The sequence below is a fragment of the Odontesthes bonariensis genome, chromosome 19 (genome assembly GCF_027942865.1).
Source record: "Odontesthes bonariensis isolate fOdoBon6 chromosome 19, fOdoBon6.hap1, whole genome shotgun sequence".
In the NCBI taxonomy this organism is placed as follows: domain Eukaryota; kingdom Metazoa; phylum Chordata; class Actinopteri; order Atheriniformes; family Atherinopsidae; genus Odontesthes; species Odontesthes bonariensis.
Window position 1 is genome coordinate 20,974,455 of NC_134524.1, and position 16,685 is coordinate 20,991,139.

The following is a 16,685-nucleotide window of genomic DNA, read 5'->3' on the forward strand; positions in this document are numbered from 1 at the left end:
GGATTCATTTTTGGGTCCGACAGGTGTTCAGGTAAAGTAATCTTTTTCAGATATTCAAAGAAAAAGCTTCAGCTCGATCCACTGCCAGAGATAGAAAAAAAGAAGCTGCTCAGCTGAGGCAAACCAGTGCTAGTTGAGTGACCCATGGAGGTCATCATTTTGTTAGAGGGCACTGGTGGGAATAGCAGTGATAGTTATGATGGATAAATCTAAAGAAAGTTTGGCAGCACAGTTTTTTTTTGTACTTTTCAGTGTCAACACGGTCGAGAAATACATAAACCACCAGTTCTGTAACAATGCACGTCAAAGTTCAGCGTTACAGAAAAAAAAAAAAAAAATAATAAAGAAAAAAAATCCTCAAAATAGCAACCTTTAGATTTGGTCACTGCTCCGCCATCTGTCCTTTCTCACGATCTCTTTCCATGCAGAGCAGCTGTTTATGACCGATGTCAAACTTACAGCCAAAGCGAAGACGGGCACATACCTTTGACATCACGGACATTTGACAAAGACCTGTAATCCAGCCCCGCAGCACCAGGTTGACTTATTCAAATGCGGCCGCATTAAACTTGAATTGAACCTGATAAAAGCACATTTGCTACAGAACAGATGTAAATGTTTACATTTAAATGAGACTGAACAAACAAATGCTTTTTTAAAATCACCTCAGTGTTTTGTTTTTTTTTATTTTTTTTATTTAGAAGTGACAAATGGAAACACTGCAAGTCATGTAACACCGTGCACGAGCACGACACGATTTCATCTGAAATCACCCAAAGTCCAGAATTATTCTAACATCTCAAACTATGAGATCTTTTAAGATATGATGTACTTTTGGTCATTAAGAGCTTTATGTGAACATGAAGAATAAAATTCGTCACCCTTTGCATCTTTGTCCAGGTATCAGCTGAAAGGTTTAAGGATTAAATCGGAGCTGGTGGTGGTCAGTGTTGTGAGGCTGCATTAGGACTGGGAACCCACGGATCTCGTAGGACCGGATGCAAATCTCACAGGAGTATGGAGACCAAAAGAAAGTTCATTGGTTCCACCAGGTGTTCCACACTAGAGGGCTGCGTTTGGTTTGCGATCCCAAATAAAATTAAAAAAAAATAAAGCAGACGCAATGCTCAGAAATCCAGAGTGAGGAGGATAAAGAACAGTCCCACGCAGGGCTGTAAGATGATGGCAATACTCAATCAATCAGAAGTACCCTGTTCTGCAAGAGCAACCTCTGAAAAACCGGCCAGTCTCAAAAGTACTACCTGCCATTAACCCCTCAGCGGGGTTAGTGTTTTCTTGTGACCGTCACGTTTATTCCTCCCTGAAAGAATGAAAGCAAGCTACAGTTCCTTTTAGTTTTATTACAAAAACAGGTCTTCAGAATTAACAGTACATCATATCTACTCAGGTAGAACAAAAGAGGAAACAGAGGACACGTGTGAGGGGAGATGGTGTGTGAGTGAGTGTGTGTATGCATAAGTTTTACAAACCCCGTTTAAAAAAAGAAAGAAAATTCATGAAATCAGCATCCCCCCCCAAAAAAAGGCAAAAGCTCCACCTTTTTAACACAATTTAACAAACACTGAGAATAACGTGATGGAAGTGAAAAGTAGACGAGCGGGTGAAGGAATCAGGTCTATCAGGTTTTTTTTGTTTTCTTTTTATATATAAAACACTTGGCAGAGGATATGTCAAGTCATCTTTTATTAACCATCAATTAAGAAACAAATCTTTTTTTTTCTCCTTTTTTTTTTCTAAACAGAAAATAAACAATGCTTGCAATAAAAACCCATTTAGACACACATGCACACGCACACACTCACACAGACAAAACAAGAAACCCTGATGGGCAGAAGGGTGGGAAAAGAAGAAAAGAAGAAAAAAAACATTACTAAGGAATGAAGTGAGACTGTCCTGCTGGTTCTTTCACCTTCACAACAAGACACTCCACTGGCCAACACAAAAAACGAGGGGACTTCTACGTCTATATACACGTCGTTTGTCTGAGCATGTGCGTCTGGGAAGTGTGAGCGTCAAAAGAGCCAGTTGGGGTAGAAGGAAGGGTCGAGGGGAAACTAGGTTTGGCAGTATGAGTGTGTGTGTGGATGCAGTTTAGGCCCGTCGCTTCTTCTTGCTCGGTGGGGGCGGTGGAGGGATCTTCCTCTTCCTGTTTGAGGTGTCCTCATCCTCGTAGTGGCTCTCTCTGTCAGCTGGGGGGGGGGACAAGCAAAGGAGAAAAAGGATAAGAGCGAGGATATCAAGCGCTCCCGCAGAGCAGCGTTAAAACGGGGGCCCCAGCACTTTCTCAAGGTTTAAACGCACAGATCAGCGCCCGGCTGCTAGGGCTGTAGCGATACACTAATCTCACGATACGATACACGATATTCAGCCAATGATACGATTCAATACACTTACATCATTTTCTGGGGGAAAAAAAAAAAAAAGTGTGATTTGACATGAATCATCGCTGATTGGACTGGTGGTCCAACCTTTGAACCAGAAGGACAACACAACCAGACAAACAGAAACAAACGTGAGAGCTGTGCACTTTATACAACATTTTTATTAACGAATTTATCACTGTTTTGTATAATGTGAACGCCTGACATTGTATTGTATTAACTTAAAGGGATAGTTCGCCTCTTGACATGAAGCTGTACGACATCCCATACTAGTAATATTATTTATCAACATTTTCCTACCCCCCCCCCCCCCCCCCCCTGCGTCCTGTGAGCTGAGTTACAGTCTTGTTTTGGGGGTGAAGTAAGTAGTCCGGCTAGTTGGCTGGGGCTTCACAAATAAAGCGTTTTGCTTCTGAAAAGAATATGCATTCAAAAGAGTAATACATTTGCATCACAAAATCGTATCTTCCGAAAAAGTTACACCTCACAATCGCTTGGCACTAGGTTGCAGTATCAATACGTGCTGCCGCCTGCCGGGCCTGTTTCTCGGTGTTTACTGCTCGGAAAGTTAACGTAATCATGTCTGACTACGACACCGATGATGAAGACATCCCTTTTACCACAGAGCTAAAGGGATATCTTTATGAACCAGAATATACAGATGCCTAACTTCACCAGATGGAGTTAGAACGGGCAGAGAGGGAGAGGAGGGCCAGAGAAGTGGTCCCAGCTGAAGTTGGAGCCACAGCTGCAGCTGTGAGAGACAGGGTGACCGACAAAATGTGGTGCACTTGTTCGAAGCGCCCAGTAATGCCAACGGAGGTGGAGAGCTGGCCTGGGTCGCTTCTTCCAGTTAATTTTGGGAACGTGCAAAAAGGTCCAGCATTCAGGATTGCGGGGAAGTCTTTATGATTTGTGATGCAGACAGAAGCTGGTACACTGGCCTCTTCATCAATTGAAAGGTCTTGCATCTGTGGCATGATGAGTTCCCATTCGTGGCAGCAGTAGCTCTCTACCTCCATATCTACACTTGAAAATCGAGTGCCCGTTTACATCGTGTCGTACGGTAAAGCGTGTGAGCGGATTTATGGTGCATTCAAGTGCACCCCGTAAACTCAGAAATCTATATCGAAGTTGATTTTTCATTTGTTGGAATACATACACCTGTCATTCCTTGTTTTTTATTTTTTTTACTACATTCTTTTTAAAGATTTAAAACAAAATGATAGAACAAAATTATTGAAGCATATTCAGAATCAAACTCATTTCTGCATAGTCAGATTTGAAAACTTCACTTAGAACCAAATCAAAATGTTCTCTGCCGACTCTGCAGATTCTTGTTCTACATGTCCCCAGCTACCTCTGGCGGTTTAATTTCTATAAATGGTGCACTCTCTGCTAGATGAAAGGCATGGAAATGTCCGATTCCTTCCGTGATCGGCAATCGGGCAGATCATGATTTTGGTGATCGGTCCAAAAAAATGCTGATCAGAGCATCACTAATCGCAGTATCGATAAAATTGCTCAGCCCTACCGGCTGCTGCTTTGTCGTTACCGCAGCAACCTATGCCGAGAAGCCGAATGGCCACAAATCCAAGCCGATCGCTTGCAAATAACAGTGCACACAGTGTGACTTCAATTTAATTTGAAAAACAAATCTGAATCTGCCTGCAGTGGGAACGCCTTAGAATGCAAACGCATTCACATCTGCGCCGACGTGAATGCGCAGGAAATTCAGTTGAAATGATACCGAAACATCACTTTCCACACGAGTCGGAGGAAAAAACAAACAAACAAAAAACAACAAGCAAATAGAAACATCTTGGATAGATTTATACGCGCATGTTACACTGCCGCAGATACTAACCTTTCCTGGCTTCCTCCTCCAGCTCGTCCCAGTCTTTACCGCTCTCCTCCTCACTGCCCAGTGACGCACTGTAATCTGCAGGCAGGGAGAAATCAGCTCATTACCTCAGGAAAAGGTTGCTATTCTAGCATTTAAAAACATTTCACCACATATCACATGCAAGTTTACTAAGAAGTCCTTAAAAAAAAAAAAAAAAAAAAAAAAAAAAAAAAATCATACTAGAGTCCTCCGTTTCAGAGCTGTAATCCTCGTCGCTGTCTTCCCCTTCCTCCTCTTCCTCATCTGCAGATGGGTTAAAGGTTTCATCCTCCATTTCGGACTCGGAGTCTTCGTCTGCGCCGCTTCCCTGCGACGCAAAATGAGTCCCGTCAAGAAAGATACAAAAGTCAGACCCGCTCAAAATAACAGACAAGCAAAACCACACACCTCACTGTCTGGGTCTAAGAAAGACCAGCCTCCCTGCTCGAAGAAGCCTTCCGGATCGTCCACGATGGTCTTCATGATCTTGGTCCAGTTCAGAGACTGGACTCCTTCTGTGTACTTGATGTCACACGAGCTGAGAGAGACAGAAAACAGAGAACTCTGCGTTCAGTTCCGCTTGGACCTCCTCCCGCGTGTCCAGCTTTCTGTGGCGTTCGCGCGGGACCTTACTTGAGCCACTCCTTGATGGGGTCGAGCGAGTTGACGGGCACGGCGTTGATCATGGTGACCTTTTTGTTGTAGTCCTTGTAGACGATGACCACGTCGAAGTTCTTCAGGTGGAACTGCACGCGCTCAAAGTGGACCAACTCCACCTCGTCCAGAGTCACCACAAACGGCGGCTGGAGACAGACAAGAACATAAAACCAAAAGTGTTTTGTTTTTTTTTCTTCTTTTTTTAACCCAAATAATGTGTGGACATTTCTGTAAGTATCGCAGATTGACACAACTTTCCTGGAACTTGCATCATCATTTTATCAATCATCTGTGTGCTTACTCACCCATTCGGTAACATTGACCAGAGAACTGGATGTGGGTTGTAGGAGGCATGTACTCCTGTAGGGGGCACCCTGGAACCTGGAATGAAGGCGCACAAGCCAAACAGTCAGGCACCATCTGCTTTCACAGCTGCTAACATCCCTTACTGCTCACCCTCAGCGAGGCTCAGAACGTTAACATCCCCGTCGACTCACCCCAGGTCTCTGAAGGGCACCTCAAACTCCAGCTCCTCTTTAGTCAGCGTCTCCACCTTCTCGATGAAGTTCTTGAACGCAGACTTGAGCTTGTGCCTCATCTCCCGCTCCATCTGCTCGGCGTACAGGTCGTCGCGGTCGTGCATGTGTTGGTGTTTGCCCAAGTCTGTGGTGATCTCGCCCACTTCCGTGTAGAACTGCACGTCCGTGTGGCGCCTCTTCCCAAACATGATGGCGTTCTGGAGGGAAAGGAGTCGTGTTATGTTTGTTTTTTTTTGTTGTTTTTTTTTAAAGACTGCCAGAGAAGGCCACTTTCAGACATGGGCTTCATGTAAAGGGATCGAGAAGATGATCTTTTCTGCACAGCGAACCAGAAGCTACAGTCGCCAGACTGCTGACACGTAGACCAGGAAAATAAATATATTTTGTCTTCAATGATTCATGTGTCAGTAAAAAGTAAGGGAACGAACAAGGTAGAAGGACTGAGCCAAAAACGAGTAAAAAAGCAGCCAAAAAAAAAAAAAAAAAAAAAAAAAAGTGAGTTACTGATCAAAACCACATTAAAAGATACAAGAAAGTCTGGATCTGTGGAAGCGAAAACATGAAGACGTGTCACAGAAACCAACAAACATACCTTCAGATGGAAGTGAAGTACAATGATCATCTCGCCGTCACACGGCTGGAAGATGGCGTGTTTGATATTGTTGTAAAGAATGTCCACTTTATCGCCGCGGACTGACGTGAAGCGGAAACCTGTGCAGGGACGAGAGAAGTCATTTATATTCTGGGCCGTCATTTACCTCGAGACGAGATCATTTCCCCTTTACCCACCGTTAGTGTGCGCCTCCAGTGAGCCCTGCATCCTCTTCTGCGCGATGTTCGGCCTGATGTAGAGGTCTTTGAGTTTGGGGTTGCTGCGGTTTAGGTTGATGACCAGCGAGTCTTGCTTGACGATGCCCTCCTTCTCCTTCTCCTCAGCCTCTCGCGTTTTGTAGCGCTTCTGGACCTCCTTGATGATGCGGAAGGCGTTCTGCAGGTTGGTGGAGGGCACAGACGTGTCGCCGGGGGCCTTCAGGTTTGACGCCCGGTACGTGCTGGGAGCGGATGGGAGAAGACGCCGCCGATGAAAAAGGGGTTTAAAAATGAAGTTTTAGGGCTTGTTTGTGAGAAGAGCAGGGGGAAAAAAAAAACAACTCACATTTCTTTGACAAAAGTAGCATCGGGGTTGGGGAAGATGTTTCCTTCCTGCCGTCCCAGAGAGCTTCCGGGGACGTAGAAGTTGATCCTCAGGTAGGTGTAGTCTCCTTCTACAGACATACTGATGTTCTAGAGTGCAAAGAAAAACATTGGTCAGTTAAAAAAAAAAAATCGATTTAGTGTGAATTAGATTTGCACAAGACCATTCTAATAACACCTTTACTGGATTTAAGTAACACTAGAGAATTTGGCCCATTTCTGCTCTTTGGCTCCCCCTACAGTCGTGAGATGTAACACTGCTGTCTTAAAGACTAATGTGTGAGCCCTGTACACGCACAGCCATACACGTGAATTTGTCGTCATGTGGTAGAGGCGAAAGAAAGATGCCATCAACAGACCACAAAAAAATAAAATAAATAAATAAAAATGTGACAGAAAGGCTAAACAGTGCAGTTCTGAAGTGCGGCGTCTCTGCAGGGAAGTTTCAGGACACATTCAACTAATGTCGGTGCACTTCAAAACGAGTCGTGTTACTTTTAAGAAAAGTCTGTGTGAGGATAAAGTTCATTACGCACACCGAGGTACGCTGGTCAGTTTGCTCTGCAGAAGTGCAGGACATTCATTTAAAGAGCACATGTCAACAACGCATCCCTCCCCTAATGAGCCCAACAAACAGATGCAGAGCACAATTAAAAAAAAAAAAAACATTTCAAGGAGAGCTCGTGCTCTCCTGAAACACAGTTTCAGATTATTCTCCACCTGTTGGAGTCAGCCATCTGCATCCTCCTTAAAGACAAAAACAAAGGCCGCAACTGGCCGTCAGAAGTCGCACTTAACGAGCTCAACGCGGTCGTTTTAAGAAAGTGCAGCTGACTGATCTGTAAAGGCGTAGCCAAGGACGAGACAACACAGGTTTCTTTTTTTTTTTTTTGTAAATCACTGGGATACAAGCTTCTAAGGGGAAAAAAATAAGAAAAGGCTCAGGAACCACTGATCTAGCTTCTACACATGAGGACTTTAATCGGGCTTAAATCGTTGGCGTCGGTGTACCTTGATGGTGGCAATGTGGAACGGCGTGGCGATGCCGAAAACAGGCATGACGACAGTTTCGTACTTCTTGTCGATGAAGATCTTCATGTCCCTGATGTCCTTTTCTCTGGGCATCTGAGACACGTTCTTATAGGACACGTTAGATTTTCTGGCCCTGAGAGGGAAAAAATAAATAAATAAAAATATGAGCAAATGTGAGTAAAGAGCAGGGACTTCATTACATGCTACGGCTCTCATAAGGCTTCGCTGATGAAAAAGGGTGAGCAATTAAGTCGTTCGACGACGGCAGAAATATCAATTACGCCAAACTAAAGGGGCAAATTATGATGAACGAAAACACAACGGCTTATAAACCTTCCACACTCACTTCTGGATCTGCTGCTCTCCTTTCTGCTCCGTCAGACGGCGCTTGGCTTCCTCGTTCAGACTATTGGCCAACTCCTTCTGGTGAGCCCGTCTCTTCTCCTCTGCCGTCATCTCGTTCTAAGATTGGATTAAAAAGATATGTGACCAAATGAAATAACAGAATGCCAACCCCCCCCACCCAAAAGAAACAAAACAAAAAAGAACATACATGCAGAAAGCGGACGTGTTACGGCTTTAGATGGAGAAAATAAACAAGAAACACAGAAGTAATTACAAAAATTAAAAATTAAAAAAAAAAAAAAAAAAAAATCACAAATTAAAATGAGAACTCTTCCCCGTCAGCAGTTTTGCAACTGAGTAAGTTCAGCCGATGAGAATTAAGGAAAAAAAAACAACAACAGCAAATACTTACCCTCCCGAGTAGCTAATAAGAGTACAAAGACATTCACACTCTTAGTCATCGACACTCCATCAAAAGCAGAGAAAACACTAATCACCGGTCGCAATGTGCAACAGCACAGACATCGACACGTACTCTGGTTCTGTCCGCCAGCAGAGCGGCGCTCCGGGCTCCCTTCCCCAGCAGCTCCTCGGCGTCGTCTCCGTCTTCCTCCTCGTCCTCTTCGTCGTCGTTCTGACAAAACGAAAAAAAAAAAACAACACAGAGACACGGCAACTGTTCAGCTTCAGCTCGTGGTTCCAGGACGGGTCGTGACTGACGTAAAGCGCCGGCGAGCACCGGACACCCACCTTCAAGAAGATCCCCACGTTTTTGATCTTTTTCTTAGCTGGCGTCAGTATCGTGGCGACCTCTTCCTGTCGCAGAAAACATTTCGGGTTGTTAAAAAACAAAAACAGAAGGGGGGGTAAAAAAAAAAAAAAAAGCCTCATCTATCAACTGACGACATCAGTTTGTATACGAATTTCTAATATTGAATTTTTACAGCATCAAAATCAGACTTTGAATTTGAAGAACCAACAGTGTAAAAGAAAATCAATTTCTAAAAACAAAAATAAGTGGAAAAGAATTCAACTTAAAAAAATTCAGTGGAATAAGAACCAGACTCAACATCCGGGTAAATAGGGAGAAGCAATCGATCCCTGTCTCAATTCATCCAACAGCAGCCAATCAAGTTACGCTCCATTGGACAGATCAGCCATGTCCACCAAACATGATGGTGATGGTGCTTCGGTGAGTGAGTTTACTTTATTTGCCATTTGTGTTAGTAAAATTGAGCAATAGATATTACTAATATCTATTGAGCTGATCTTTCCAATGGAGCGTAACTTGATTGGCTGCCATTGGATGAATTGAGACGGGGATCGATTGCTTCTCCCTGTTTACCCGGATGTTGAGTCTGGTTCTTTTTCCACTGAATTTAATTTTTTTTTTTTTTTAACACCGTTGGTTTTTCCAGATTCAAAGTCTGATTTTGATGCTGTAAAAATTAAATATTAGAAATTCGTATTCAAACTGCTGGCACAGAAAAACTTCCATACTCATCAGGAGGAAAACGCAGCTCACCTCATTGATCTGAATTGTGTCACCAATAAACAAGGCGTACTTCTGCTCCTCTTTCTTGCCATCTTTATTCAGCAGGTCAGAAAGACCCAAGCTGATACTTAACACCATACCTGGTGGAGACAAACCGAGGCCTTGTTATGAGGAACAAAACGGCAAAAGAAATAGTTTTCGAAGCACTGACTGTTCTTTTTTGTGCCCACCGTTTGATCCGTCGCCGCTTTAAAACAATCAATGTGAAGCAAAAAGGAAGACGACCTCACCCTTTTTCAGTTTGTACTGGTTTTTAGCGTTCACAACCAAGGAGCCTTCCCTGAACTCGATTCCCATGGCAAAGCTGTGAACAGAAACGGAGAGCGGGGCGTTGGAATGCGCCAGTACGCTGCTGAAAAGGTGCAACGCGTTTGTCTATTTACCCCAGGTTTTTCGTCAGCTTTGCAACGAGGTCCGATTTCTCCTTTTTCACGTACTCCAGAACTTTGTTGTAGGCGTCGCAGATTTTTACACCTGTGGAGAGAGAGAGAAAACGTTTGTAAGCCCAAGCTTCAGTTTTAAGTGGGGAAAAAAAAAAAAAACAATGCTATCCGCATCGTAGGCTAAGGCGAACCCCTGTGATGTTTTCTAAAAATGTGTGCCGTTTGCTTTCACTTGTTAACAGCAGAAAGTCACATCAGTTCCAACTGAAACATCTAGATTTTCTTCACAATGAGACGTCAGAACCATCGTTGGAAGGCCCCAAATTAAGAGATCGTGACTGTTTCTTGGGCATCTTACAGCTGGGAGAGTCAAACGTCACAGTGTCAACCTGGTTTCAGTCATTTAAGGGAGAAAAATAAATAAATAAATAAATTCCCAGTTTATTTATTTTTTAAGATTATCTGAGACTGAGTTTTGCTTAAAGAGAACAAGAAACATCTCCTCAAATCCACAATAGTCTCAGCTGCTCAAAACAACAAAACCAGAAAAGACACAATCAAAAATACAAAGCACGTCATTTCTTTGATGACCAACGTACTCCTCGGTGCGCTCAGAGCTCCGCACACTCCCAGCAGGCCCTTGAACTCACCGTGCTTGAGCTCCTTCAGCAGCTCCTCCTCCACCAGCAGCAGGAAGTTGTAGTTGTCCTGCATCTCCTGAGAGGGGTCCACCATGAGCGTGCGCACCAGGTTGGAGCAGTACGACTTGTAGCGGATCCCCATGGCGCACGTGATGGCACCGAAGTGCATGTGGTTCTTGTCGCTGGAACAACAGAATTGGTGATTGAAGCACACTTGGTCCTTTCTGATTGAGCCAGAACACAAACGCGACATGTCTAACTGGGGCTTCAGTTTGGAGCAAATTCAGTTGCAGTACTTTGACGTCGCTGTGCTAAATTTGATGCTACAACCAGCAGTTAATTAACTCCCAGTCCCTTGCATTCTTAGTGATGGGTATAATATCCTTGATCTCCCCTTCCACGACTGAACAAAATTAAGCAGAGTGGTCGCGGAAACATTCAACAGGCCTGCTCGAAAGCCAGCGTTTCACTTGTCCCTCGGGGGCTGCTGTAGTAACGTCGCAGCTCAACGCTGACGAGGATTTACAGCATATTTGACACCAACAGTTTGTTCCAAACAATGCATTATAAATTTTTAAAAAAAGAAAGTATTGAAACAAACTGACAAACACGGGGACCTTTGTGGGCATTGGCTTATTTTTAAAACTTGTAAGTGGCAGCCCAATACTCTTACTTTTTTCCTGTAATCAACACATGCCCCTGCGTTCCTGCGGAGAAGAGGCGAGCTACCTGACGACGCTGAACTTGAGGCTGTAGTTCCCGCCGCTCTGGATGATGGGAGGATAACACATCTCCACTGTGGACGGATCTGCGCCGCCCAGGTACTTCTTCTCCTCGATTGCCTTCTCCACCGATTCGGCCAGCTTGCTGTGCCGCACTTTCTGTTGGGGAGGGCGACGGCCGGCATGTTACGTTTTAAGAACATCGGCCTACGTTTGTTTGCGACGACAAAAAGGCGGGGCCTTCTCACCTCGTCTGCGTCGACGATCTCCATGACCCGCTCCTTGAAGAACTTGGAGTAAACCTCGCTGGTGATGGCTGCCGCCTTCTTCATCAGGTTGAGCTCGCCGTCCTCCTTCACTGCCATCGTGTAGGCCACCACAGCGCTGATGTCCACCTGCACGACACCATAGAAGTGCTCATCACAACTCAAAACACAAACAGAGGAGGTGTTATTCCAGCCGTCTGCTCACGAGTCTTAAATCCAGTTGGAGTTGTCTCACCTTCTCCAGTCCCTCTGCTGTGATTGTGTCGTTCCAGCTCTTCATGTACTCTCCGGGGAACTTATCCTTGCTGAACACTCCTACCGTCTTCCCCTCCTTGCTACCCCTGATCGCCTCGATCATCTTGTCAAAGTTGACCTTGTTGCTTTCATTCTAAAAAGAACAAACGACGCACAACAAACAAAACATTTACATTTTTCCAAGAATGGGATCAACTTTACACACACACACAGACACCAAGAGACGGATATAGATAAATGCTGCCACTGTGTTTTCAACTAACTGACATTTGTCCATTATGACGCACTAATCAGGGCTCAATGTTATCAGTGAGGTGACTAAACTCTGTATGGTGGCAAGTGGAAGGTCTCTAGCTCTGATTGAGCTAAATTCTTCCATGTGGAAATCTGTTGTCTTTGTTAGCCGTTCATGATGCTTTGTGCAGAGTCCATCTACCAATCACAGACTGCATTCATAACTTGACAGTGAATGAGGGTTTACAATGTTCTCACAGTTTGGTAGAGAAAAAAAACAAAAAACGGAAGAAAGAAAAGCTACCCGACGTCACAACGAAGAGAAACAACCAGCTGACGGGTGATTAAGTCAATGTTAAGTTTGGGTTGTGACGGCATTTTAGATCAACAAAGCTCACGTGACCAATCTTTAAAGTGTTTCAACAAACCTACTTTCCAACAAGCGGAGCAGCTTTAAACTGAAGTTTAAATCAGGTGGGAAAAGAAAAAAATCCTGTCCTAATGTAGCAGACATCTGCAACAACGCTGTTGTTCTTCAGATAGAACCAAACCACCAAGTCTTCTTCAAAGTAGACCACAGATAAAACAAGGAAAACAAATGCCTCAAAGAAGTTTCATTGAAACTTCTGACAAAAACGCCACATAAGAAGCATGCAATTTCAGTCAGTTATCAGACTGAAGAACTTCACGAGCTGATACTCGTTACATTTTAGTCATGAAGTACACCAAGCCTGCTTTCTCAAACTCCCCGATAACAAATCAAATCCCTGTTTTGGACAGACCCATTCGTAACCAACAAATCCCACCCTTATAACCTTCAGTCAACAGAGGATAACCGTGCGCATGTCTGGCCATAACTCAACTGCCTCGGGTACCTTTTCTCTGGTGAGCAGGGTGATGGGCGGCACACCGTTGGCATTCTCATTGCCTTTCGTCACAGCCACCTGTTTGAGGAAGTCCACCTTCTTCTTGCTGGCGAGGAAGATGATTTTGGTGTCGCAAAAGACCATGATGGTGTCCGTCAACTCATAGCCAAACAGCCAGGTCTGAGGGGACAGATATAAGGCATGCGTGCAATGGGTTAACCATCCACATAAAGCTGGACAGTATAACCAACAAACAGTGCAAACGAGTCCCACTACAGCTTGTGGAAAATGTTCATCCAACTACATCTTAGTGATAATGCTATTAAGAGTCAATTCCCCCCAAAAGACTGTGTGTAGAACATTTGCTAACAGCAGTAAATTGTTGTAAATCAGATCATACAATCCAGTTATGCAGAGGCCTGCACTTGGCATCAAGCACTTACCTGAATGGCTGTGGATTTGGCATACACAATTTCCTCATCCACTCCCACGGACACCACAATAGCGTCGACTTTCCCAAACTCATCTTCTGCTTTCTGGAAAATCACACAAAGACAAGCACTGTGATGCTATGTATGACACACCAAAGTACAACGTAGACTATAGACACCCGAGGCCACTCTCTGCGCAGGCACACATTTCATGTAACTCTTGTGAGTAGCCGCCGAGGAGCTCGTTGTGTTAGCAATGCTTACAATCCATGTGCAACACAGAGGAGCTTTATAAGCAGCATCTACACCTGATGCTACATCACCTGGCACGATATGCAGGCGTGCAGGTGCCATTAAAAGGTCCTTTAAACGCTCTTAGCTAAAATGCAATACGAGATACATGTATACCTAGCGTAAAGCTAAGTGAGACCAATTGCATGTTATTTACGGGGGTTGATACGAAGATGAATACTAAAGCAGGCAACATGTTACAACTTCAGTAAACAACCTCACCAACAAAAACAAAGTTGACAAACGATCACATAAAGCTCTATAACGTTTCAAACTACGCGAAAATGTATTCATAAGAGCTGTAGACATGCTGCACATGTTACATGGATGCTGGCGTTATTCTGATGCTAACTAACCAGCTAACATTGTCATGTAGCGAGCACTTGAGGTGCAAATTGCCAATGTGTGAACACCTTTGCAGTTAGCTAAATGTCACGCTAGCCCACGTGAATAATGGCATTCTGGAGACATTTTAAAAACGGTTTCTTCGTCAAATAACACACACATGATAAATACAGCTTTTGACGTTTGGCTAGTAAGTTAGCTCGGAGGTGAAGTTATCATGCTAGCATGCTAGCTAACGTGGTGAATGGAAGGACTGCAGGGCTAACATGAGGTAGCTAGCCTATTTGATGAAGATACTTAAAGGAGAATTTTTTTAAAAAAGTAAACAAACAAAAGAAAAAGGTTTTCTGTGCAAATTAAGTGTTTCAAATGTGCAGAGCGCTGTCTGTTCAGTCTGGTTGTCCACGCTAAATGAGCTCCGGGAGACATCACCGATCACAACGACAACACTCAACTCTCTCAGAGGAAAAACGCGGCTAACTTAGCGGTTCCAGCAGCACACTTTTTTTGCATCGAAATAACCTCAAACAAACTCAATGACTCCGACACACGCCTCGTATTGGGAAAATGTACCTTCCAGTTGCTGTACAATCTCTTGATGCGGCGGTAGTACGCTTCCTTGTCCAGGTTTACCGCCATGGTGAGACCTCTGTTGCAAACTCCAGCTCCCGGCTTCGCCTCTCAGCAGGCCGGATAATGATGGTGATGAGTGTCAACTAACAACAGCGCACTTTCCTTCCACGCCTGCTGGGATCCAAACACCACTACGAGATGCTGTTGCCGCCTGCCTTATTATTTCACTACCGAGGATTTTTCAATTGAGAAGTCATGTAAAACCCGACCATGCGCTAATGTGCACGAAATATGGACGTGATGAAAATGATTAAAACGTAAAATAGTGTCTCCCTGTGTCGTCGCCACACACAGCCACACATACACCAATCTGTTATAATTAAGCACCCCCTCCTCCTGTGCTCCTTTCTCCCCCTCCCTCCCCCGCCGAGTCTTTACATATCATATTTGATAATAAACATCACTTTAAAAAAAACTAATGCCCTCTAACCCCAGTTTCTTTTGTAATACTACCTTAATTGTTTCACAAGAGAATAAGTAAAACTGTTAAAAGCTGGGAGAAATGATTTCTCTTTTTGTCATTTTGTAATGCTGTTTTGTGGCGCATTTTGGAGGTAATTTGTAACGCTTGTGCAACAGCGCCCCCTATCTTGTGTTGACCACGCTGCATTTTCCCGCCACGGTGGGTTTTCCCGCCACCGTCATCAAACGTTTTTTCCCTGCGCCAGTCTCGCGATAGAAACTGCCCCGACAGTAACACGTCTGCAAAAATATTTGAAATTTGTTTTTCTTTATTTTCTTTTAATAAACAGAAATCATAGTGAAAATATTTCATATCCGTTAAAATTTTGGCATCCCTAACAAACAAATTCAATATGTAAATTTACAGAAAAATTGTGTGTGAAAACTGTGTTTTAGAGGTCTAATCACACTGTTTTTCTACCCGTCCTTTGTTAACCAACTCCCCCGTTATATATTTCTACTATACAGTATATGATGTGTACCCACTGAGATAATATTTGGAGGCATAGCAGATGCATCCCTAAAAATGAGGAAAATTAAAGCCTCTATCCAATTAACAGTTGAACAAATCAGCACATAAAAATCATCTGGTCCTTACTAGGTTTTAAATTGGGGTTAATACAACCTAAAATGAACAGCAACACGTGGCACGTCATTATTTACCAAAAACTAAGGAAAAATGCAGAAGTGTGAACCACCTTCGGCAGCAATGATTTGAATTAATCATTTTCTCTGTGACGTTATCAGTCTAACATTGCACTGACAGCGTTGCTTCAGACAATTGAGATTCGTGGGTATTTGTTTCTTCGCAGCTCTCTTAAGGTCCCACCACAGGCCTTAAAGGCAGGTTGGAATCTTGTGATTTGACCCGACCACTGCAACATTTTGATTATTTTCTTTTTCAACCACTCTGCTGGAGATTTGTTGCTGTGTTTTTAGTCATTGTCATGTCAGTCTATGATTGACTCAGTGACTAAAAGCTGTTGAGGTCCTGTGGCTGCAAAACAAGCCCAAATCATCAGCCCTCCACCATCGTGCTTGATAGTTGGTATGAGGCATGTGTGCGGATATGCTGCGTTTGGTTTTCTGTGTTTTGGCATTATGACCAAATCTCTCCACTTTGGCCTTGTCTGTCCAAAGGACAGTGTTCCTGTGGTCTTGATGTGTCGGCTTGCAAAATTACGAACGTTGTGCCGTTTTTTTTTGTCACGAGGCCTACTTGTTCGGTCTTTTTCTAAATCTTCTGCCATGAACTTGAACATTCAACATGCTAACTGAGATTTAGCTTCTTTTTTTTCCCCCTATTCCATTAGTCTGACCTTGGGGTGAACCTGCATCGACATCCATTCAACAAACAACATTTGTGAATAATCCTTCTGGCTGTAGAATGACAGACTCCAAATTGTTTGGACACGACTTTCTGACCTTTCCCAGGCCGATGAGCAGCAACGATTGCTTTTCAAAGATCACTCCCGACGTCTTTCCTCTTTGCACCGTGGCTCGGTTTTTGTTTAATAATTGCATCATGTAACACGTGAAGTGTTTGG

General features: G+C 43.8%; 1 protein-coding gene across 1 annotated transcript; it reads right to left on the reverse strand.

Annotated features, from left to right (window-relative positions):
* Nucleotides 1-1,341: 1,341 nt before the first annotated feature.
* On the reverse strand, nucleotides 1,342-15,008 carry supt16h (SPT16 homolog, facilitates chromatin remodeling subunit). The gene is made up of 24 exons (XM_075450612.1): nucleotides 14,617-15,008; nucleotides 13,420-13,512; nucleotides 12,986-13,156; nucleotides 11,857-12,009; nucleotides 11,604-11,750; nucleotides 11,363-11,514; nucleotides 10,643-10,815; nucleotides 9,993-10,083; nucleotides 9,840-9,913; nucleotides 9,580-9,689; nucleotides 8,805-8,870; nucleotides 8,590-8,688; nucleotides 8,056-8,171; nucleotides 7,689-7,842; nucleotides 6,640-6,767; nucleotides 6,273-6,535; nucleotides 6,076-6,194; nucleotides 5,442-5,680; nucleotides 5,250-5,325; nucleotides 4,921-5,090; nucleotides 4,696-4,825; nucleotides 4,489-4,615; nucleotides 4,270-4,344; nucleotides 1,342-2,210 (listed from the first exon to the last, which is right to left on the reverse strand). Exons 1-24 carry the CDS (start codon nucleotides 14,680-14,682, stop codon nucleotides 2,113-2,115), a joined length of 3,090 nt encoding a protein of 1,029 aa, XP_075306727.1. The 5' UTR covers nucleotides 14,683-15,008; the 3' UTR covers nucleotides 1,342-2,112.
* Nucleotides 15,009-16,685: the final 1,677 nt, after the last annotated feature.

Coding starts and splice junctions, on each gene's coding strand:
- supt16h (XM_075450612.1), bottom strand. CDS start 14,682: ATGGCGGTAAACCTGGACAAGGAAGCGTACTACCGCCGCATCAAGAGA. Junction 11,751..11,856: donor CAGCAGAGGGACTGGAGAAG/GTGAGACAACTC, acceptor GGTGTCGTGCAG/GTGGACATCAGCGCTGTGGT. Junction 9,690..9,839: donor CCAGTACAAACTGAAAAAGG/GTGAGGTCGTCT, acceptor TGTCTCCACCAG/GTATGGTGTTAAGTATCAGC.